This window comes from Oreochromis aureus, linkage group 10 (genome assembly GCF_013358895.1).
Source record: "Oreochromis aureus strain Israel breed Guangdong linkage group 10, ZZ_aureus, whole genome shotgun sequence".
NCBI lineage: Eukaryota > Metazoa > Chordata > Actinopteri > Cichliformes > Cichlidae > Oreochromis > Oreochromis aureus.
The window spans coordinates 20,914,058-20,937,775 of NC_052951.1; the positions used below are offsets into that span (position 1 = coordinate 20,914,058).

The following is a 23,718-nucleotide window of genomic DNA, read 5'->3' on the forward strand; positions in this document are numbered from 1 at the left end:
TGACAGGACGCATTGCAGGCTCCAAACCACACAGTGATGCAGCTCGACAGGATGCTCTCGATGGTGCCTCTGTAGAAAGTGTACATGATGGGGCTGGTGCTCCTGCTCTTCTTAGTTTGCGGAGAAAGAAGAGACGCTGCTGTGATTTCTTGGCCAGTGCTGTGGTGTTGTGCGTCCAGGAGAGATCCTCTGTGATGTGCACACCCAAGAACTTAGTGCTGCTCACTCTCTCCACAGGCGCTCCGTCAATGGTCAGAGGAGCATGTTGGGTGTGCATTCTCCTGAAGTCCACAACAATCTCCTTCGTCTTCTCCACATTCAGAGAGAGATTGTTGTCAACACACCACGTGGCCAGGCGTCTCACCTCACTTCTGTAGTCGGTCTCATCCCTGTTGCTAATGAGACCCCCACCACCGTTGTGTCGTCCGCAAACTTGATGAAGAGGTTGGAGCTGTATGATGGAGTGCAGTCATGGGTCAGCAGAGTGAAGAGGAGGGGCTCAGCACACATCCCTGCGGGGCCCCGTGTTTAAAATGATGGTGCTGGATGTATTACTGCCGACCCGTACTGCTTGAGGTCTTCCGGTGAGGAAATCCAACAGCCAGTTGCACAGAGAGGTGTTAAGCCCCAACTGGACCAGTTTTTGAGTGAGCTGTTGGGGGATTATAGTGTTGAATGCTGAACTGAAATCTATGAACAGCATTCGAACATTTGGAGCAAACCAACAACAGCACATCAGCACAAACACCTCTTCGCAGCTGTGAAGCACGGTGGTGGAGGGGTGATGATTTGTGCTTCTTTTTTCTATTTTTTTTTTTTTCGAAGCTACAGGACCTAGCACTCCTCTGTTACCCAAATGTTCTAGAGACAAACATGAGGCCATCTGTCAGACAGCTAAAGCTTAACAGAAATTGGTTCCTGTGACGGAAAAATGATACCAAACACTTTGAGTGATGGGACCTTAAAAGACGGAAGAGTGGGCCAAAATTTCTCCACAACAGTAGCTATAAATGAAAACAAGCAAACATTTGAATATATTGTAGAGAAAAAAATACAACAAACTGGGAAAAATAAGTGAAACACTTCTTCGATTTCAAAATGATTTGTTTTAAACCCGCCTTTTATTTTGGTTGTCACAATCGCATTTATCTGAGTTTATCCCACATTAGATTTTATTTCTCTCTGTAGCTGTCATAGCATCACTCTTAAACGAACACCCAGAGGTTTGTGCTGTAAATAAACACAGGAAACAGACTAGCCCACAGCCTGTGCAGCTCACCTCACTGTGTGCCTCTCATGTATTAGAATACAGTGGAAAAAAAACAAGCAACCATCTGGATGGAAAAAAACCAGACGATTGAGCCGTGTCTGTTTCATCATGCATACAGCGTGTACATCCGTGAGTAATGAAAAGGGATATTATTGGGAAAAAATCACCGTAATGAGATAATGAACATACATTTGAAATGGATAAAGTAACATTTATAGTTATTTTATTTTTAGATCCCTTCAATATTATTGTTTGACACATACATTTAACACCATTTCTTCCTATGAACTGCTTCTTAATTCATTCAGTCTTTGGAGTCTGTTTAAAATTCATTTATACACTCAGTCCATTTAATTGAAAATTTCCAAAGACAGAAAGGGCTTTTTACCTTTTAATCTTTGATATATTGTAGGTAACTCAATAGTTGAAGTTTCACTGTAGGAGCAGAATGGATGAGAGATGTGAAAAATAAAACGAAACTGCATGTGAAACACAGCACAAAGAAAAAAAAACTGACTAAAACTCACAACAGCTGAAGAGATTTTACTTTTTTTGGTGGCATTAACCATCGAACAGGCTTTTTCACAAGGGGATTTCCTTTGTTTTGACAGAGGAGGAAGTGTCTCTCTTAGAGGAAAGAAGCTTGAGCACATGCAGTCAGCTGTGTGTTATTCCTGTGAGCTCTGACGTCTGAAGTGTAAGGTGGCGGGAAACACATTTATATCACATTACACTAAACGTGTGAATAATTTATTTGTAACCAAATCCTGACAAGGTTGGCCGTTTGATGTTGTTGTGGCATTATATATACATCGATTGTCACTGGAAATAAATGCCTGGAAGGGAAAAGGTTTTTCTTTGGAGATTCACTGTTGTGCAGGTTTTTAAGCTTACGCACAGCTGTACTGTTTCCAGATTGGCACATTGCAGTGTGTGACCACTAGAGCGCAGCCTTAGTGTGTCGAGAAGAGAGGAGGAGGAAACAACTCCACTCTTCCTTCTCCAAAATATGTTCCTTTTTTATTTTTTTATTTTTACAGGAAAATCATCTTTGGAATAATCAGCTTGTTACTGAAGGTGAGATGCTCCGACAAATAAGTTAAAATCCACATTTTTGTTGTGATTTTCAAATTCAGTCGCATGGAAAATGGAAGTGCAACCCTACATCTATCCCAGCTTCAAACCAATAAAACTAAACATTCCTCCCGGGGAGTAAAAGATGGAAAATGTCGCATTTAAATCTCTTGAAGTAAGGACGACTCACTGGAAACTTTATTAAGTACACCTGTTCTTGTTGCTTGTTAACAATCGCTCAATCATGTGGCAGCAACTTGCACGTAGACATGCTCAAGGTATCCCGCTGAAGTTGAAACTGAACACCAGAATGGGGAAGAAAGACAGGCTGGTGTTTCAGAATCTCCTAGTGTGCTGGGATTTTCCATTTCTAGGGTTTACAGAGAACGCTCCAGAGAAAAGGAAATGTCCAGTAAGTGGTAGCTCTCTGGGAGAGCATGCCTTTTTAAGTAGCAAAGGTCAGAGGAGAACAGCCAGAGTGCTATTAAAGCTGGTAGGATGGCAACAGTACCACAAATAACCGCTCATATCAACCATGGACCCCTTTCTGGAGGAATGTGATCAATAGAACTACCAGCATCAGATCTAACATCCTACAATCTACAGTTGTACAATCTTTTATGGGGGAAAGAAAACCCCTCTGGACTTTTCACTTCTCTTGATTTCTTTCTCTCCAAGGTTTTAGAAATGATCGGTGCTGAACAGTTGATTGCTTTTTTAAACAGAAAGGAATCAGAGAGCTGAATTGTTGGGTCTGTTGTCACAAACCCCGCTAGTTCTAGAGACTTATTCATCATGAAAGAAAACAAGACAGTCAGCGATCGATCGATTACTTGCGCAAGGGAGGCCTCATCTGAGTCCATCACGAAAATGACCCCAAATCCGGCCTCCTCTCGCTGCCTTTTATTGAGAGACAGTTCACACAAAACAATAGTACCTCCCCTCATAACCCCCCTTGGTTACAAAGACAAGGTACTGTATGCATGTGTGTGTGTGTGTGTGTTTTGGGGGTGCGTTTGTGTGACCTCCTGCTGACCAAAAAGGTCATAAAAGCAGGAAGCTTACAACACAAGAAACAGATCTTTCAGATAGGATGTATCTACAATAAAACCTCCCCCAGCACAAAGTGGTTAGAGGTGGTCAGGATCAAAGGAATGGCTTTGATCCTACTGCTTGAAATAAGACTGTACAAATTTAAGAAACACAATGGCAACATTCAACAGTTAGACCTAACATGAATGATCTGTTGATTAGTCGTCTTTTTAGTGTTATTAGATTTGAGTGCTGCGTTTGACACTGTGGATCGCTGTATTTCTCTGAATCATCTCGAATTTCTGGTTCAATATTTAGGTGGATTTATTCTTATTCACAGGAAAGGTCTTTTACTGTTGTCACTGGGACGTGACGTCACCATCAATGAAAGTAACGTGTGGGGTACCTCAGGGGTCTGTCCTCAGGCATCTTTCTTTGGACATGTTACCCTTGGTATATGTCATCTGCGGGGATAGCACGAGTTTTCACTCTCATACATTTCTTTTAACCCCAGTAAAAATCTTAAAGTCAGTGCAGTGAGTGACTGTGTCCACATTAAATTCTGCATGGCACAGAGCTTCTTGCACCTAAATATGGATAAAACTGAATTAATGGTTATTAATTCCCATTTTAGCTTCTCTGCATTGGTTATCTGTTAATTTCGAATTTCATTAAATATTTTATAGTTGACTCTTAAAGTGTATTTCAAGTCATAACCTCAGCTGAGGCTCTGCTGGCCATCCCACAGTCTTAACTGAGAACCAAGGGTGACCATTCTTAGGTACATGGACTGCTTACTACAAGCCTCATTCACCCATTTCCATACCCGAGCACGTCGTACACACACTCACGTAGGAGTTCATACTTTGAAATGCAGACTGGAGTAGCCGGGGATCACATATACAGTCCACTTCCTGACCTACAGCCAACCCAATCTCACTATCATACATCATTCTTACAAATCCTTCTTAAAGACATGTTTTTATGAGCAAGCCTTTTCTGTCTCATTTCACTGCTGTCCTTTATAAGCATCTTTTCCTAGTGTTCATTTTTAGTTGTATTTAAATAGTTTGAATTTATTCTACATTTTATTTATTCCTCGCTTTTAATCTTGTCAGAATTCTCATACCTAATATTTCAGTTTTCTCTGATGTTTGCAAGGAAAAGATACTGCATAAGTATTTATTGGCGTCTGATGGCTGCAAAGCACCACGTAGCAAAGCTCAGATCATCTCAAACTGGTTTTGGCAATGCAAATGATCTTTGGAGTGCGGGAGAAGGCCGGCGAGAACAAGGAAGCTCCTCACAGAAACGCCCTGGCCAGATGGTGGATTTGAATCCAGGACCTTTCTGTGAGACAACAGTGCTCACCACCTGCTGAATCCATGTCATGAATACTTATGAGTGCTGAAGGTAAAAGGGGATCTAACCTGATACTAGTGAGGTGTATCTAATAAAGTGTCCAGTGAATGTCTTATCGTCAATTCTTTTGGTTGCAGTGATTATCCAATGATGCGACGAGGTAATTCTTACCGAACCGTCTAAACTTTTTGAGCCGATAGTGAGAATTTAACAGAGTAAGAATTTAATTGGTTAAAGTTGCGTTACCAAGCTGGTCAAACTGCCTAAAAAGGGTTGGCACCTGGCATAACTCATAAAGACTGCATTGTTGACATAGTTACGTGAGTCACCGATGACTCATTGCAAAAACAAAAATGTGGTTCAGTCGCCTCCAAGACAACCAACCATACGGACATTTTTCTACGAAAACCGAGCAGTGCACAAGACAGAGACGTTAAATCAGGTGTAATCATCAATCACTTTTATTTAAAAAAAAGAAAGAAAAGAAAACAAACAAACACTGAGAATACAGCTAAATTTATACATGGCAGCGATATGTACAGGATATAAAAGAAATATTTTGCTGCTGGTAATGAGCCAGCAGAGAGAGAGGAGATGATTGTTTTTCCTTTTGTGAAAGGCACAGGAGCTGGCTGTAAAGAACTCAGAGTGACACGAGGCACAGCCACGTCACAAAACCTTCAGATAATGAATTTCCAGCAAGCAGCATTAAAATGTAGAGCGGGGTTTACACTGAAAGTACTGAGTCTCTTAGCAGCCGCAGCGCCTTCCACAGGCAGACAGATGGGTTTTTATTTTTCCAGGCACCAGTTTATACTTCAGTAACATCTAAAGATCCAAATCTACTCCCCTCTCCACTAATTTTCAAGTTCCGTCATGTCTTATGGGAAAGCGTTCTTTGGGACCATTTTATCTGAAGAAAAAAGGGGATTTTTTTCCCTCCATGTGGCTTCCAGCAGCATCAAGTGTTCGTGAAATGCCTTCAAGTGTCATTTACAAACCCTCACCGTATCAAATTATAATTGGTCATATTTTAGAGAAACAATTCATATAATTTACAGCATTATACAAATAAAGATACAGTTTTAAACAAATACTGTACACTCTACAGTAAAGCACTTTACTAGGACCCCCCCCCCAAAAAACAAATACTTTTAACAATAAGTTACTGACTATTGACATGGGCAAAAATAGGTTTGAAACATAATTTATAGACCAGCTCTAAGGGGTCACTCCTTGTTTCTGGAAAACGCACGGGTCCCAAAAACTAGATCATTTGGTCAGGAAGTACAATTAAAATCATGTGACGATTGTCTTTGTTGAAAATGTCGTCAAACAAAAACAAAAAACCCCCCAACCAAACAAAATAAAACAAAACAGGCCCCAGGGATCGGCACTCTAAACTGTACATGTAACAATTAAAATACATTAACATCTAAAAAGCAGACTGACTGATTAAAGTTTATATGAAAAGAAAAAAAAAGAGAAAGCAAACAATACTATAAACATTTAAATATTAACATTTTATACCAAGGAAGAAAAAAAATGCAGTAAAATTAAAGTTTAAAATGATAAATGTGATGGGTACTCAACAGACAAAGCTGCCAAGAACAAGTTTCAATTGAAACTAAACAAGAACCTTTGTGAAAAAAAGGAAACAAGAAGACTTCGTTTTCACAAGGAAGTAGAAAGCAAAAGAAAGGTGATAAGATTAAAAAATAAAAATAAAAATAAAAATGTGTTTTAGTAGTGATTAAATATGGGTCCTTTATCAGAAAACAACCCCAGCTCCCAGACACCAAAATACTCTCAGTATCCATCACAGGATCGGGCGACGAGGGTAAGAGGCACACAGGTGCAGTTCTGTCAGGAAGTCTACGCGGATCATTTAAAATTCATAGAGAGCTTTCCATGACATTGGAAAAAGCTTTTGGGTGGGAAAATAGACATTTGTAACCAAACACATGGATGATGGGGTATCCTCCTCTAAATACCAGAAAACAGGAGAAAAAACAAAACAAAAATCTCACAACTCCTGCTTTCCTTTGTTACCTTGACTTTACTTTCTCTTTGCTTACAACCTGAATTTACCAGGTTAAAATCAAAGGCCTCAAAATGTGTAGGAATGCAGTCTACATGCAAACCAAAAAAATCTAATTTTCTAAAATAACAAAACGGGCGCATTTAACCGATTCCACAATGATTTCGTGTACACATGCTGTAAGGTGGGTCTCTGGGAGTTGGGGTTGGGGCCAACAAGGGCTGTAGTGTCTTTATGAACTCCTTAAAATCTGTAAAGCATGTACTTCAACTCCAACACTGAACTGCACAGTGAGTAAGATGGCATCCGTCGCGTGCTGCTGACCTAAATGCACCGAGGCCCTGACAGCGTCAGTGCCCCTTGTGTGGCATAGAAAACAGGCCGATGCAAACAAGCAGGGAAGGTGAACTCTACAGAAAGATTGTGGTGGTTAACGGACAGTGCGTCTGCACCTTCTGCTTATTAAAAAAAAAAAGAAAAAGAGAAGAAAAGAAAAGAAATGAAAAGAAAAGAAAAGAAAAGAAAACTTGAAGTGTAGCTGACAGTTGTAAACTGACTGGCTTAAGTCATAATTCATAGTGATCTACACTGTGGTTCTTTGTGGCCGGATGGGGGGGTGGGAGTAACGGAAAAGGAAGCAAACATGAGAAGTGTAACATTCTTCCAGTTTACGGCTTCTGATAACTGAAAACATGACTTCATAGGTGTTAGTTGGGTCCATTCAAAGCATTTTCTCATAGGCAGCGAAATGTCTCCAGAGGGCTAAGGCTAAGGAGAAACAGGTTAGAACGGACACATAGTGAGAAGTGGCTCCGTCAGTGTGTCTAACCATCAAGTTAAATCAGCCTCTAAAAATCAGAGGTAAGATGTGTGTCGCATTTTCTTGCCTCTCCTCCCTTCAAACCCAGGGCAGTGTTCCAAGCCGCCTACACTGCAGCATTTGGCTATAACCACGTGGCCAAACATGAGTGTGGAAACTCTGCAACGCTCCCCCAGGTCTGTGCCAGTCTGCATCAAGGGCTGCTGCCTGCTTCCACGTCACTGTTGGGGGCACCCTTGTAAATCGGGGTATTGTTCTCCACGGGGAGCTCGTATTTGCGTGGGGGTGGCTTGTTGCCGCTTTCGTTGCTGTTTTTAATACCATAGAAGAAGTAAATGGCAAAACCTGAAGGGGGAAGAAGAAGAAGGAGAGGCAGATGGAAGTTATAAAACGGGCACATTAATGTGGAGCAACAGAAGGAAGGACAGGATGTGTAGTGCTCGAACGTACCCAAAGCCATCCAGACGGTGAAGCGGCACCATGTACCCAAGTCCAGCTGCATCATGAGGTAGATGTTGACGAAAACACTGAACAGGGGCAACCAGGGAAGAAGAGGAACCTTAAAGAGAGAACAGAGGCCAAACTTAAGACACTTTCTCAGATAACATCGTAACAACATGTGCCAAAGGCGTGCGCAACCAGTCAGTCTCAGAAACAACAACATCCTGTGCTTCCAAAAATAGAAAGTTACCTTGAAGGTGAGAGCCTCTTTGCTCTCCGGCTGCCTCCAGATGATGATCACGCAGACGGCACAGAGCACCGCTAAAATCACGCACGGCACCACCACACCCGAATATCCAGCGAGCAGCTCCGGCAAACAGTTGGCCAGGATGACGCACAGGACAGTCATCAAAACCGCTGCAGGGAGAGCAGGAGATGAAGTTACTTACACTGGTTACTTCACCTATAGTTTATTCTGATCTAAATCAGATGATGAGTTGGTAAGCTTGTAGCTTTCCCATGCAATTTGGTCTGTTTCACACAGAGAAAAATCGAAGAGAACCAAAATGCATCACTACAAACCACGTGAGAGTGTTCAGACAGCTCATTGGCCAGGTGTGTCTGGGGCCGGAGCAACAAAAGTAAACACAGGAAGAAGGTTCCGTGCTCCGGACTATGTGACAACATGGAGAACTTTATGTTCATTTCACAGCTAGCTGCTAGCCCACACAGACTTTTGGATATCTGTAGCACCTTCCCGCATTGAGAATACAAAGCATATGTGGCTATGGGGCGTTCTGTTAGCTCACACTTGCAACATACACCTAGTTTGGACCACATTCATGGACTAAACACAGCAGGTGTGAAACCACCCTAAAACTCCAAAGGAAAGCATATATTTCATCACGCTTGATTGTTGTAGCCTTCTCGCTCACACACTTACAGATGACAGCAGTTGTAGCGTAGACAATTTTCCCAGACAGGACTGTGGGGATCTTTCCACTTGGGCAGAAGAGCAGCTTGAAGCTGAATGTCTCTTTTAGTGGCCTCTGATCCATCTCCATGTCATATTCATCACCACTCTCCCCTCCGCTCACAGGCATCTTCTCCGATTCCTCCATAAGCTTCTCCAGCTGGCTGGGTGAATTTAGGGTACCTGGCTGATACCTAGAAGCATGAATGAGAGACTTAACATAGACGTCACACACAACTGCTTCTGTTACTTTAAATATATTGCTTCCTGTTTATTGCTACTATGAAAATGAGCCCACAGCCAAGTGAGAGCCAGTAAAGCTTCCTTGCCTTCACCCTTGTTCTTTGGCTCGACACGGATTATGATATAACTGTGCTTTTAAACTTATGGGTGCTTGCCAATGGCATTAGTGCATCAGCTGCTACAGAGTATTTAACACACGATTACCACTTCACAAGCCTCTGTGTGAATTTGATGGTGGACAATCAAGGTGCTTACCTGAGAATGAGGACGCAGATGGCCACTAAAGAGTATGCCAAAAGGGTTCCAATGGACATGAGGTCCACCAGAGCTGCCAGGTCGAACAGAAAGGCCATCAGAGCTGGAAGGAGAAGTAAGACCAGATCTTAGACAGCTGCAAGCACCAAAAATATCAGTATTTGCAAAACTAGCATTGATCTTGACATGTCAGCCTGTGAGATAGGCTGCTAGACAGAGCTGAGGCAGCAGGAAGCTCTGTGAACTTGGAAAACTAGCAACAGATACTGCTGGTAACAGGAGATTGATACCAGCAGTATCTGTAAATTGATACAGTAAACAAAGAAACAAAACAAACAAATCTGCGTGTCCAAAACATGAAGAGAAATATGCCCAAACATAAATGTCTCTGAAAGTTGTATCTTTATCTTACCCGCAATAATACCAGAAACAATGGTAGCCAGGACAGGGGTCTTTGTGCGAGCGCTCATCTTAGACAGAAATCGGAACAGCAGCCCATCCTCTGCCATGGCGTAAATAACACGGGGCATAGGGAACATGGAGCCCAAGAGGCTGGGGGAGGATTGGAAGTTTGCATTAACATTTTACAGTCATGTAAGCATAAACATGTTAGATGTTTTGGGTTATCCCTTCCTCACCTGGTGGACAGAGCACAGAGAGAACCGACAGCCACGATGTATCGAGCAGGACCCCAGCCGACAAAGCTGAAGGCCTCGGGCAGAGGACTCTGAGTGTTCAGCTCGTAGTACGGCATCATCATGGTGAGAGCGGCAGACACGCCGAAGTAGGCGAAAAAGCAGATGAGCAGTGAGGCCACGATGCCAATAGGTATGGAGCGCATGGGGTTCTTTGCCTCTTCGCCTGAGGACAGCGGGGAACACAAAGCAAGAGAAAGATGAGTGGGATCCCACTGGTGTGCCTAAATAACCCTTGAACGTCTTGACACAGTGGGTGACACAGCTCACATTTCACTCAAAGTTGCATCAGCCAAGAATTAAAAGATAAGAAAAAGAACATCCTTGATAGACTGAATTTAAAAAAAAAGACTTTTAAAAGCCGATTATGTTAGTGTGTGCGCTATCCAAGGGCGGGGTTTTCCCTGCATAGAAAAAAACAAAACAAAACAATGTTGGCACGCACCAAAGAGTTCCTGGCCTTACAAAGGAAAATCACCAGAACTGTGCAGGAGTGTTTAATTTACGAAGCGAAATAAAAGGAAAATACTTATCAACTTTATGCTTAACAATCATGCTTATGCTTAGTCACCCTCAAAGCACACATTAAGTCAGGAAATTAAAAACAAAAAACTAATTCGGTCAAAACGAAAACACAACACACACAAGACCACGACTGCATGTGAGGGGCGATTACCCAACCAAGAGAAGCAAGTTTTAGGTAACGCAACACTCTTCATAACCATCAAAACTACTTACTTGTTGTGGCAATGCAGTCAAAGCCCACAAAGGCATAGAAGCACGTGGCTGCACCGGACAAAACTCCATTAAGTCCAAATGGGGCAAACCCACCAGTGCCGTATTCTTCCTCCAACCTGGGAGGCAGATGAGAAGAAACATGAAGTTAAACAATAAAAAGAGAATTGGATCAGAGAAGTAAATCAGCCATCAAACACTCACTTCAGCGCCCTGCTGCCATTGGTGCCGTTTATGAATTCCCTGTAGTCGTTCTCTGTCAGATGCCAGTTATTAGTGTCCCCTTTAACGAAGCCAGAGATAATAACGAACCCCAAAACCACCAGATTGATCCCAGTGAAGATTTTGTTCACGAGAGCCGACTCACTCACGCCAAAGGCCAGAAGTCCTGAGGGCAGGAAGTAGACGGAGACAGGAGAGAGAAGCTTCAACAACACATCCTGCTACGTGGGTGGACATTTTCATACTTCACTTCCAACAAACCATCAGTCAGCGACACCAATTCATTCTAACACTGCTACTGGCAGGCCACTCTAGCTGTGATGTTAGTGTGAAAAGTGTTGTGCAATGATTTGGATGCAATGCTTGCAATCGGCTACTTTAGTGCGGTGTGCAACGACCAAGCTGACAGTCTAATTTTAAATGAGAAAAGTATTCGATATTGGAGGTTTCAGTGGGTCATCTTTGGAAGAATAAACAGACTTGTGCGGATTAAAATGCTACTAACAGTAAGGGTTTCCAATCAAGTGAAGCAGTGTCTGATGCTCAAACAGCTTCATGAGTTTAAAGCAGTTACAATGAAGGCAGACGGTCCTTTATTGGACTGCTCAAGTTTTTTTATATCCCAAAAACGTCCTTATTATTGAGCAAGTTATCCCCTCATAGCACTAAGAATAAGCAGACTCACCAGTGAGCAGCAGCACCAGGATGAGGGCAAACAGGTCCGGGTACTCTGCCAGCACCTCGCCTGGCACCTTCATTGCCATGGAGGCTTTAAAGAAGCCCGAGATCTTTTGTTCCACCAGGTTGTCAAAGGTTGAACTCCAAGCCCGGGCTACACTGGCTGTACCTAAAAGAAGGAAACAAAATAAATAAATAAAAATACCATAGATTATTTAAGAATATGGTGACAAGATATGACTCCTAATGTGTGGATTTCTATGGCACATCTCAGTCTAGTGAAACTGAGGCTCACCTATGACATAAGACAAGATGAGATTCCATCCTGTTATGAAGGCCCAGATTTCTCCGACTGTCACGTAGCTGTACAGGTATGCAGAGCCCGTCTTAGGGACACGGGCGCCAAATTCGGCGTAGCACAGGCCGGCCAGCATGGAGGACAGAGCGGCGATGAGGAAGCAGAGCACAATGGCGGGTCCCGCCTTCTCTCGCGCAACCTCACCGGCGAGGACGTAGACACCGGCACCCAGCGTGGAGCCCACTCCCAAGGCAATGAGGTCCAGGGTGGACAAGCAGCGGGCGAACTGGGTCTCTACACTTGACAAGTCTAGTTTCCTGCGACGCAGCAGGATTTTGCCAAAGGTGGACAGATGGCTGGCCATGTTTGCTGTGACTGTGTGTGGGCGCAGAAGCAGGCTATGCGTTTTAAATCCTTCTAGTGTGAGTGCGTGTGTGTGTGATTGACACAGCTTAAACAGAACACGTGTGACCGGCAGGTACAGGAGAAGTTTGGACAGATGGGATGGGTAAGTTACTCGTCAAGTATTGCTCCCTTCGTGTTCGTATCAGCCAGGCCACAGTTGCTACTTCCTGATCTCTGTGTTGAATCAAAGGCTGTGGTCACAGAATTTTGCAGCAGCAGCAGATTACCTGTGAGGAAACACAAGAAAACAAGAGCTCAAAACAGGGCACTATTCAGTAAGAGCCAGAGCTTACGCTTCTTACAGCTTCTTGTGCTTGGCATGGTGCAGAGGGATTATGAAAACTTGGCTTTTTCCAAGTAGCAAAGTTTTTTTCCAGGAAGGTGTTCAAACTGGCAGGGTTTAAAAAAAACAAAACAAAACAAAACAAAACAAAACGCTGAAGTGCTTGGAGAATGTATCAACCCTTGCAACACAATCGCTCCCAGCTGGGCTACACAAATAAATTGTATCATACGCAATGTCCCGGCAGGTTTTTAGGTGTGTTTCAAGTGAACCAAGGTAGCCCCGGAGATGTTGCAAACTGCACTGGAATACTCCCACCTTTTAAAGCATAGTTACACATCACGAGACACAGTGGGACGCAAAGGAACCATGAAGACAAAAGAAATCCGAGTGTTATCCTGTTAGGCTTTAATCAAATCTCAAGTTTGCCTGGACAAATAAACCTTCCATGGTACACACCCCTAAAAATAATACAACATTTTTTTGATAGAACACCTAACCTTATTCCTCACCACTCCCTTACTGCGAGAAAATACCAGGAGTCAATCGCCCTATGTTTTTTTAAAGCAGTTAGAAGTAGACGGGGAAATGCCTGGGAAAGGAGGACAGCAGCTCGATAAGACTACTACTACTACTACAACATAGGTTCCAGCACAACCTCGTGACAGAGCCGTTTCACTAATCAGAATGTAATACACTGTTTTCACTGTCACGTGCATTATAAGTGATCTGATTGAGAAAATAACACAATGAACCACCCGAAGGACACCAGCAACACATTTTGTGCCTGTTGTGGGTTGACTTGCCAAGATCTCAGAGTGAAAGATAACCATTACACCAGTTTCTTCAACACACAAAAGCAGCTTCATAATATGCCAAGGACACTTTGTGCGACATGTGACCCAAACAGACACTGTTTTTCTGTTTGTCTGAGGGGGGCTGGACAGATTTATATTGGCAGAAGCAGGAGTGACGTCAATAACTGAATGAATGTAACTAAAAATCGAGGTTACTGACACGTGTACGTGTGCCAAAAAAGTGAGTGAAGGTAAACGGCCGAGGCCTCCAGTTCAACAACCTTTTGGTTGGTATATACACTGTGTGTACAAGCAACACGCTGAACACTCCCAAAAAATGTTGCCTGACCACCTTGAGTCAAATTTAGATTATTCAGAGTTCTCATAGTGCCGTTTGAGACTCAAGTCTTGCTTTGTAAAAGTAGTTGTATTAGTAGTAGTCGTAGTAGTAGTAGCAGCAGCAGTAGTAGTAATTTGATTATCTAAATAAGATGTCTTGTACTCCAAATGGAAAGCAGAGGAGAGAGAAATCCATGTGCTTAAAAACTGGATAGACTGGTTTTGGCTTTACGCAACACTAACAAAATGCTAAATGTCTTGCAGCTCTTTCTGAGATTAAAAACAAAATAAAATTGATCGCCAGCAGCCAGAACTCACTGTCATGCTGCTAAATCATGCATGCTTTTCAGAAGTAACGTGTCACATTGTGGGGTTAAAGCTGTCAGATGTCCACAGAAAAGCTACACGGAGACCAGAGATTTGCAAATCGAGCAGGGTGTGAGAGAGAACGACACAGTGTGACTTGCAGGAAGTAGCAATCACACATTTGTCTTGTCTAAAATGGCTCAATGCATCATGTCGTCGTGCTGTTTTTACACCCTTTTTTTTTTTCGTGGACCTGGTTTCTGCAGTGTCACTGAGATTACAGAGAAATATTAAACTTTACATGTTAGATGTACTCACTCTCTGTTATTTACAGTAAACAGTCTTTTACGCACATGCAGGTCCACGAGTCAAAAACATGCTCAGAGCAATAAGAACGCTGTAAACTTTTATCTTATCAGCAAAATACTATACTTATGGTTAACCATTAACATTTAAAGCAAAATAATATACTGGATCAAGGTGAATGATATTGCATCATGAGGCATATCTACGAACAGAAAATACAAAAACATTGAGCTTTTTGGTGATTAAAAGCTCACACAACTCATTAGGGCAGGGTTTGATAAATTCAAGTCCAGCACTGGGCCCACAGGCCGCACCTTTAAACTATAAGATATGACAAACAATAATCAAGAATAATAAATAAAGAACAATCAATGAAACATTCTTTCTTGGTGTGCAACTGATCTCCAGTTTCTCCAGGAGAAGGGTTGAAGTCAGGATTTTGAGGGCGGAGCAGCGTTAAAAGCTACACGTTACCATGTCTGAGGCTATTACTGCAACGACACCCGATTCTTTCCCATGTCAGGCCTCTCAGTCACTTCACAGATCAGTCTGCAAAGAGGAGGAGGAGAAGTGAAATCCTAACCCAGCGGCAAAGATCGGACTGAATCAGTGGCACAGCGAGGACGGCCACATCAAAAACGCCCTTTAATGCCTATTAAGTGTGTAAAAACTGAAGACGAAGGGCCACACAGTACCATTTTGAGCAGTGCTGTTTAAGGGTTTTTGTCCTCCACCTTCTGTCCAATGAGCTTCAGGGATAAAATAAATAAATAAAAATAGGAAAAAAGTCCCCTGCTCACATCATGAATGTATTAAACTCTCTACTGCTTTTCACACATTAGGGTGAAGTTCTCAGAGTGAAATTGAATCCATGCTGAGAACGTGACCACTAGAAAAGAAAAAAAAAAAGGAGAATCGAGAACTACGGCATGTACAGTGGACTTTTGAGGTTTGTGCTTCTTTATCTTTCTGCCTTGAAAACTTATTTCAGGTGTATAATTTCATAAAAATGAAAGCAATGTACATTCAGCTGTGGCGGCATTATGATCCAATTTTAGTCTTTTTCCTTTTCCCCAGCTCTCACGATGTTTCAGTACAATGACAATATTCTATTAATACTGCAAAAACAACAGAAACGGACTATCAAAGCATTTCTAGGCTTACTATTTCAAAAGAGAATATCCTGTCTGGTACAGTTAAGTGTTGGGAGAAAAAACTCAAAACACTGTCAAACAATGAAATAAAAACAGCACAGAGAGCACCTGACGATTGCCATAATAAACACTCTCCCCTCTGAAGACTGATGGGAAACTGGTACATGATGGAAATGCTCCCGCTCCCCACTTGGTGTGACATTCCAGCAGCATTTCCCACTCGCACACCAGGAACTGAGATCTAAGGTGGTCGGTGTCCTGTCAATAAACATTTATTACCAAACTACTGTGCCAGACCGGCCTTAGATCTCCTCGGGGGTTCACCCAACGCTACACGGGACCCTACAGTGGGGACAATGGCAACCGTGCAAAAGGGAATGATTTTTCTTTTTTTATTAGGACACACATACACATGCGCGTGCGCTCTTACTGTTTGAGCATAATTAAGGGTGGTCTCATTAAAGCGAGACACCATAGCCCCGGATGCCGCCTCTGTCACGTCAGCTTGTTGCTAATCTTTCCCTTGTGGTTTTCACGAGGGTGCCCATTTGTGCAAGTGGGGCAGGTTGTGCGGAGGTGTGGCTCACAAATGTACTCTCTGCGTCTTCCACTAGCCCACACACGCCTGTATGAAAGACTAACGTTATAACCAGCAGGGATTTTTTTTCTCCCTTTCCCCCTTTTCCCCCCCATGCTCCTGCTATTAAAGTGAAAACACAAGACTTTCCATGGAAAGCCAAAGATGATGCGTGAATCTTGTTGCCAAGATCACTTCTGTGTTTGTAATCTCCTTTTTAAAACTAAGCTAGAGCACTATTGTTGTTTTTTGAGGACCAAACTAAAAGGCTCTTTATGCTGGGGGACTATGACCAGCAGCTCTGGCCAACAACGGTCCGGTTACAACAGGCTTCAGGGATAATAGTCCTGTTACTTGACTTAGCATTGGCGCAAGTGCTTCCAAGGACTAAGAGGATTATTTGAAGTAGTAACAAACCTGCTAACCTCATTACAGTCTGTTGCTGCTCCTTATTCTATCCTCATGAGCAACACATGGCTTTGTTTTGACTGCCACTGTTGACAAATAACCACTGCTGCTGATAGGATGAGAAATTCAATTTTATTTATATAGCACCAAAAAAACCAACAGCAGTCGCCTCAAGGCAGATTCTACAGAAAAACTCCAATAATCAATCGGCCCCCTGTGAGGCAGAACTCTTGCTGAATAATTTTAATTTTATGAACATCTCAATTTCCAAACACTGAAGGGAAATGTGCTTTTGGTCACAAAGATCTCTAAAAAAGGCAGCCTCGGGATCTTGGCGATAAACCAAAAGAGCGTTTGAGTGAGTGAGTGACATCCTATTTGAAAAGCCAGAACGGACAATGTGCATGTTGTTTAATTAAACCAGTTTTTTTTTTTTTTTTTTTTTAAACAGAACATAATGGGGTACTTTAGAAATTATGCCAGAACCCATATTATCAAAAACTCTTATTTACAATGCTAGCACTCTGTGAAGCACATTAAGCAGACTCTACAGCGATACCGAGTCAAGCTGTGTCTTCACTCTATGCTGCTCACTAGTTTGTGAAATCCACTGCTGGATTTATTTAGCAAAATATTGCCAAAATAATCCACATCTTTAGTGTTACTCCCAAATATCAACTGCAGTTAATCTGTGGGGTGCAGCAGTTGAACAAACACCAAGTTCAGCTCCCTGCAAAGTGGGGCTGGATCTATTTGGAGTGTACATCGTATCACGGCTTGCTCTACATCCTCTCAAACACAGTGCTTTTATTTCCCGGCTGTTTGAAGCCAGGAACAGTACATTTAGACTCAGGGACAATAAAGATGATATGAGGTGCACAGCGGGTTAACAAAAAGGCCGAGTGAAGAAAGACGAACCGTGGAGACTGAACTGGACGACCCCACAGATCACCTGGCGGGGAGACCACCCCTCTTGCCAAAAACCGGACTCGCTGTGAAATGGAATGTGACAAACCGACAGCCTGCCCGCTTTCCCATGACCACTGCCAACACCATTAACATCATCAGATATGACAAGAGCAGGACAAAACTACCAATTTGTCACACACTCACGCCGAAATGTGCTGCATTGTAGCACAACAGACGTGCAATCTTTCTTGAGTTTGGCAGCATTTGCACCCCCCCCCCTTCCCCTGTTATTGAATGTTTTGATTTAACCATAGTCAAAATGTTCCCATGTCACACGAAGACCCTTTGATGCGGACTAGCACACACCCTTCCTGCAATGACACACACACATGCACACAAAATTTCTGCTTCACTTCGCTTTATGAGCCTTTCATTCAAACAACCAATGATGAGAGAAATCTCCATTCACAGATCAAAGGCACACACTCTGACTATTACAGCTTCACACTGCTGCAGTTTATCGGGTACACCCTGCTGTAAATCATAGCTCTGAGGGGTTTTGTTGACGGTGAGAGATATTAGTAATATTTAGTTTGATGCAAATGGAATGAACAAAACAAACAGAAGGAAGCGTCCCACAAAAACTGGACGGATACCTGTGAAAAATAACACTGAGCTGTAAGATTTATGTTGCTATGTGTTGTTATTATATTATTATACTAAAAAAAAAAAGGTGAGTTTGTTTTGTTTTTTCAAAACCGAATTTACGCGATTTCCGCCCCTAAAGTAACGTGGCATTCTGGTACAAGGTTATACAACCTCTGCACCTGACCCCTTGAAACCACAATAACACAGTCAAGCAGGTGTGAATACTCTCGACACACACTCTTATCTGACTCTACACCCTTGTCTCCAATACAATTAATGCAGTTGATCATTAGTTACTCCAGCTAAAGCTTGGCTTTCAACTGGCTGATGCAACACAAATGGCACACCTTCCTGAGGTGACATTACCCGGAAGGAGGACGTCTCTCCCTTTGCCACTCGCGCACGAGGTTACCAGAAAAATAAAATAAAATAAAATCACGATTTTAAAATATTTTTACCCACGAGCAGTGCCGACCACACTGGGCGTTGTTCAGCTATCCATATGGATAAAATACCCCATCTGTCAAGCGACCGAAACACCACTGACCTACCTACGTGGCTGGGAAGCTCTCGTGTGGTGCCAGTGTTGCTTTCAACAATATAGGAAGTGCAGCAATTGGCTTTAATACATTTCATACCTGACGCAAGAAAGCGGGAAATGGCGGTGGTTTTAACGTTGGTGGTCTTTTTAAGTGCGACGTTAGGGCTCAGGCTTGGATTTAACAATCTTCTGGATAACGTTTGCACATAAAAGTAAATGTTGCATTGGTATTCAGTGATTAGGCTTTACAAAGAAAATCTTACAAATCGAGTTCCTGCAGTGGCTCTGGATGGGTGAGCTCAGTTTAAATATGCACGTAAAATAGCTAAGTTGTTATTATTATTATTTTTAAAGATTCATGCTCTTTGAGAATAATGCATGCGATTCTCAAAAATTCGGCGCTATGGGGGTCTTTAAAGGCACCATTTACGGTCATTCCACGCCTCTGTAGCACGCTAGTAGCACGGCGTGCTAGCCCACCACGACCAAAACAATGAATGAAAACCACGATTAATAACACGGATAAGCGTCCGAGTGTGCTGAAAAAAAAGATGGAAACAAATTAAACACCTTTTCCACAATGGTCGCCTTTCATTAAGTTTCTTGTTTCTGCTCAGTTTTCCGGGTAACGTTACGCGCAGACAGCGGAGTCCCCGCTCAAATGACAAATTAAAGCGGAAAGTACAGTGAATAACCGGGACACTTTTTTCACGCTCGGTTAGGGAAAAAACACGTTAAAATATTTGAATTTAAAACATAATAGAGCTGCTCAAGAACAGGGACGTCCTGTTCTTGTTCAACATTGCGCCAATTACATCCGACAACACACGAGGAGGATTGCATCAGTTTACTATATCGTAAGTACAAGCTCGAGTTTAGATAGAAAAATGTCACTACAGTACATCTTAGATTAAAAACGCGTTTCTGTTGTGTTAAATAAAAGCAGACGTCGTTACCTTTAATGTCTTCTCGTTGTTTTAAAGTGAGTGGAGAGAGGAAGAAAGACGACAGATAGGAGCGGCGTCTGAACAGATGATGAAACAACCCGCGACGTTCGCTGTTGCGGTTTTTACCAGTCGAGGATGTGTACAAATGACGTCATCACAAGGTGGAGCTTTCCACTCATGAATGGAAGTTAGAAGCCTGTACTTTCTGAAAAGGCAGTAGTGAAGTAATCGTATATTGTATACTTTGATATACTTTATGTCGCCTACAAGAGCTTTACAAGACAAATTCGGGATAAACAGAGATACTGTATATGAGCGCATGCTGTAGTAGCGATGCCCATATTTGGACCCCCCTCGTGGAAAGCTATGTATAGGCTGTGACTCCGACCGTGCACTATATCCGCTGCTGCTTTGTTTCACAGATTAAAAGAAAAATGGGGGAAATATAAACAATTTCTTTCATGTGTATGTGCACTTGGTGACCTGCCCATTCTTGAAGGTCAATGGTGTCAAATAAAGTAATTTTAGCTCAAGCTGCTCTTATGATACACACTTATTTAGGTTTAATTATGCAATAATAATAATAATAATAAAAATCTCATCTCACATGTGGTCTGATGAAATTCAATTATCAATTATGTTTCTCTGATAGTCTGTTCGCTGCCTCTTTGCAGTGTGTGTGTGTGCACTGCAGCTTACAGTGTGTAGCTGCATGGATGAGTGTTGGTCTGTTTGGCATCATCTGTGACGTCTGATGCAACGTGAAGACCGAGTGGCATCAGAATTAAAGAAATACCTCACAGGGTAAACAAAATTACTGAGTGGTAGCTTTGAAAAAGTATCGAAGATAGATCAATATTGCATCAGGCAGACTTTACAGTATAATACTGATCTTAGAAATAGCACATAAGCAAAATATTTCAATTGTGACACATGTTTACATCCTAACCCTCATCTTGGACGCGAATGTCAAGGTAATTTTGGGCTTTAAATGATTTTTTTTTTAAATTTTGTTTTGTTTTCTTGTTAACTGTTCTTTTTCCAAGGTGGAATGATTGTACAGTATACATATTTAAAAATAGGAACTTTGTCTTTTAACTTGACAAGGGCAAAGCCTGTTCTCAGTGGTGAGGAAAGACTTTGTCAGTATGAAAAGGACTCGTTTAAGAGTGCTCATTGGACTGAGCAGTACTCCCAGTAATGGAAGTAAAAGTGAAAATCCATGTAGCAGAACCGTAGATTTACATAAGTCGGATCTGGCTCCTGGAGCCATTTCTAAACGACTGCAGATTCAAAGATCATCAGTTCAAACAAATCTAAGTGTGAGATATTTGGATGTATCACCACTTTGTTAAGATCTGGAAGAAGACCCAAACAGTCACCCTCAGATGAGAGGAAATCGATTAGGATGTTCAGAAACAACCGAAAAACCACCAAGGCTCAAGCCTGCCATTATCTGGAAAATGTTGGAACAGCAGCATCACTGTTCACAGTGAAGTGAATTTTGTAACACCAGGGGCTGAGAGAGTGCTGACCAATAAGAAGACCCACTCCAAAATTAATATTTTCAACTTCAAGTGAAATTTCTGTCTGACCGCATGAACAAGCCAAATGTCCTATGGAGAAAAGTTTTATGGTCAAATGAGTCAAAGATTGAGCTGTTCACAATGAAAAGAAGTATGTTTGGAGGAATAAAGGTAAGGCTTTCAAACCTAAGAACACTGTACAAACTGTGAAGCACGTTGGTGGTAGCATCATGCTCTGGGGCTGTGTTGCTGCCAGAGGTACTGGTACACTGCGCAAAGTGGATGGAATAATGAAGGAGGACAACCTTCAAATTATTTCCTTAACGTCAAATCAACAGCTAGATGGTTGAAACTTAGACACAACTGGATGTTCCAACAGGACAGTTTATTTGAATGGATAAAACAGGCTAATATTAAGCTTCTGTAATGGCCTTCCCAAAAGCCTCAGCCTCCACCCATGTGGCTTAAAAGCCGGGTCAGTGCCAAAAAACCAACCAATTTAAATGAACTTAAAATGAATCAATCTTGCAAAGAGAACCTGTCAAACATCGAGCCGGAATTATGTCAGAAGCTCGTTGATGGCTCCCAAAAACATCTGGTCGAGGTGCAACTTGCTAAGGGACATTTAAACAAATATTAGAAGAGGTGTATGTACATATTTGTACCTGTATGTATACATTTGATCTGAAGCGAATCAGAGAAAATCCAAAATAAATTCAAACTTGTGTCCTCAATTCTTGTTTTGTAAAGTCATTCATAGATCCACTGTACAATCGTTCCACTCTGGAAAAAGAACAATTCAAAAAATAAATGGAGCCCCAAATTACCATGACATTCATACTTCATACAAGTGTACGTAAACTTTTGACTACGGCTGTATATAATGGGAAAGACATTCCAGGAATGGGTCTTTATTTAAATATTTCCTGATCTCTGACTTGGACATATGATGTTAATATTAAATGTCAGGAATCTAGTAAGTGCAGCATTTTGGCATTGGTCCTCTACAACTTGGATATAAAGGACTAGCAATAAAAAAGGGCCCACCTGTAAGGTTTTAAACTTTTGGTTTTGTTATGATTTTGTGTTGACATTTACAGCACCCCCGCCACAAACCAAATGAACTGAAAAGGTGTCTGTGGGGCTCCTGTTGCTGTAAATGTTTGCTTTTGTTTTATCGGACATAACAGGAAAGAGTCTATGTACAGAGCTACCTCTTGCAGTTTCTTCCTGTGCACCCATTGCTCTCGCTCTCCGATGGCACTATAGTAGCCACTCGTCTCACCTATTGTCCTTACTCAGCCGTTGTGCTTTGAGTTGCTCTTTCAATTTACTTCCACTTTATCAAGCTAACCCAACTGGGTGTCTCAGCAAATACAACAAGCGTCATGGCTACAAACTGGGCTCCACAGTTAAAACGACTAACCAAACACCACCTAATCTCTGCTTCGGCCCTGCGTGCCCATCCTGTCTGCACACTATCATTACTCAGGACAAGGCCAACACTTCAAAGCTCACGTCGTCTATAGGTCACTGTGCTCACAGATGAGGAAGGTCATGGCCGCTGCATGCATGTCATTGTTCAGGCACATTCTTTAGTTCACTAAAAGATTCTAATTTTGGAACAATTTTAACATCTATTGTGAATCTTTTGGTGAGTGAGTGCTGTAATGTTACATTTAGTGTAACAGCTATAGAACAGCATGCGTCTCACACTTAAAGAGGGATTTTGTATAGTTTACAAATAGCAGACCCTCTAAAAACTGTAATTTAAGAATGCAAAACTCTGCACTGTTAATCGAACACTAGCAGTGTTCTTTTACCAGCCTTGTGTAGCACACAGGCTGTGCTCTCTATGAACCTACTGGACTGATTTTTATTCATGTGGAAACAGTTGTGTCTAATTACAGTCATGCCTACTTTGGATCACCTGCAGCTCACAAGATTCTGGGACAACGTTAATCCACCTGTGGCGAGAATTTCCCTTCGCCGTTTAATCCCGGCATTTCCTGAAGAACAACGTCAGCAAGAAAACGATTAGAGGACTTTAAAAACCATCTTAGATAAAACCTAAAATGACTTGTATGCATACATATATACTCACTTACATGCTGTTTTTTTACAAACACCCTGACAAACTTGAAAGTAGTTTGGCAGTTTGAGTTCCAGTTTTCTCCAAACCTGCAGTGTAAACTGACTACAACTAAAAGTTATACACTGCTTGGCCACTTCATTAGGTACAAACTTAACTGCTGATACAAGGCAGGATGGATCCATGCTTTCGTGTTGTTTAATGCCATTTTTTCGTTTACGCCAAATGGTTATCCTACCATCAGAATGCAGCAGAAATCAAGACTTAGGCAATTTTCTCTTGTCTAATTTTGGTGAAAACTGTAGGCTCAGTTTCCTGTTCTTAGCTGACAGAAGTAACAC

General features: G+C 42.1%; 1 protein-coding gene across 4 annotated transcripts; it reads right to left on the minus strand.

The window, feature by feature from the left end:
* Positions 1 to 5,176: 5,176 nt before the first annotated feature.
* On the minus strand, positions 5,177 to 20,157 carry slc7a3a (solute carrier family 7 member 3a). Of its 4 annotated transcripts, none has more exons than XM_031739092.2 (12): positions 19,769 to 20,157; positions 12,137 to 12,771; positions 11,849 to 12,010; positions 11,146 to 11,329; positions 10,945 to 11,060; positions 10,150 to 10,372; positions 9,924 to 10,063; positions 9,512 to 9,614; positions 8,984 to 9,207; positions 8,291 to 8,457; positions 8,050 to 8,158; positions 7,793 to 7,944 (listed from the first exon to the last, which is right to left on the minus strand). In XM_031739092.2, the coding sequence occupies exons 2-12, from the start codon at positions 12,501 to 12,503 to the stop codon at positions 7,793 to 7,795; spliced, it is 1,947 nt and encodes a 648-aa protein (XP_031594952.2). In that variant the 5' UTR covers positions 12,504 to 12,771; positions 19,769 to 20,157. The 4 variants fall into 4 exon arrangements, with proteins under 4 accessions (XP_039474433.1, XP_031594952.2, XP_039474431.1 ...); XM_039618497.1 differs by lacking the exon at positions 19,769 to 20,157 and adding an exon at positions 18,734 to 18,767; XM_039618496.1 differs by lacking the exon at positions 19,769 to 20,157 and adding an exon at positions 18,730 to 18,750.
* Between the last annotated feature and the right edge of the window lie 3,561 nt (positions 20,158 to 23,718).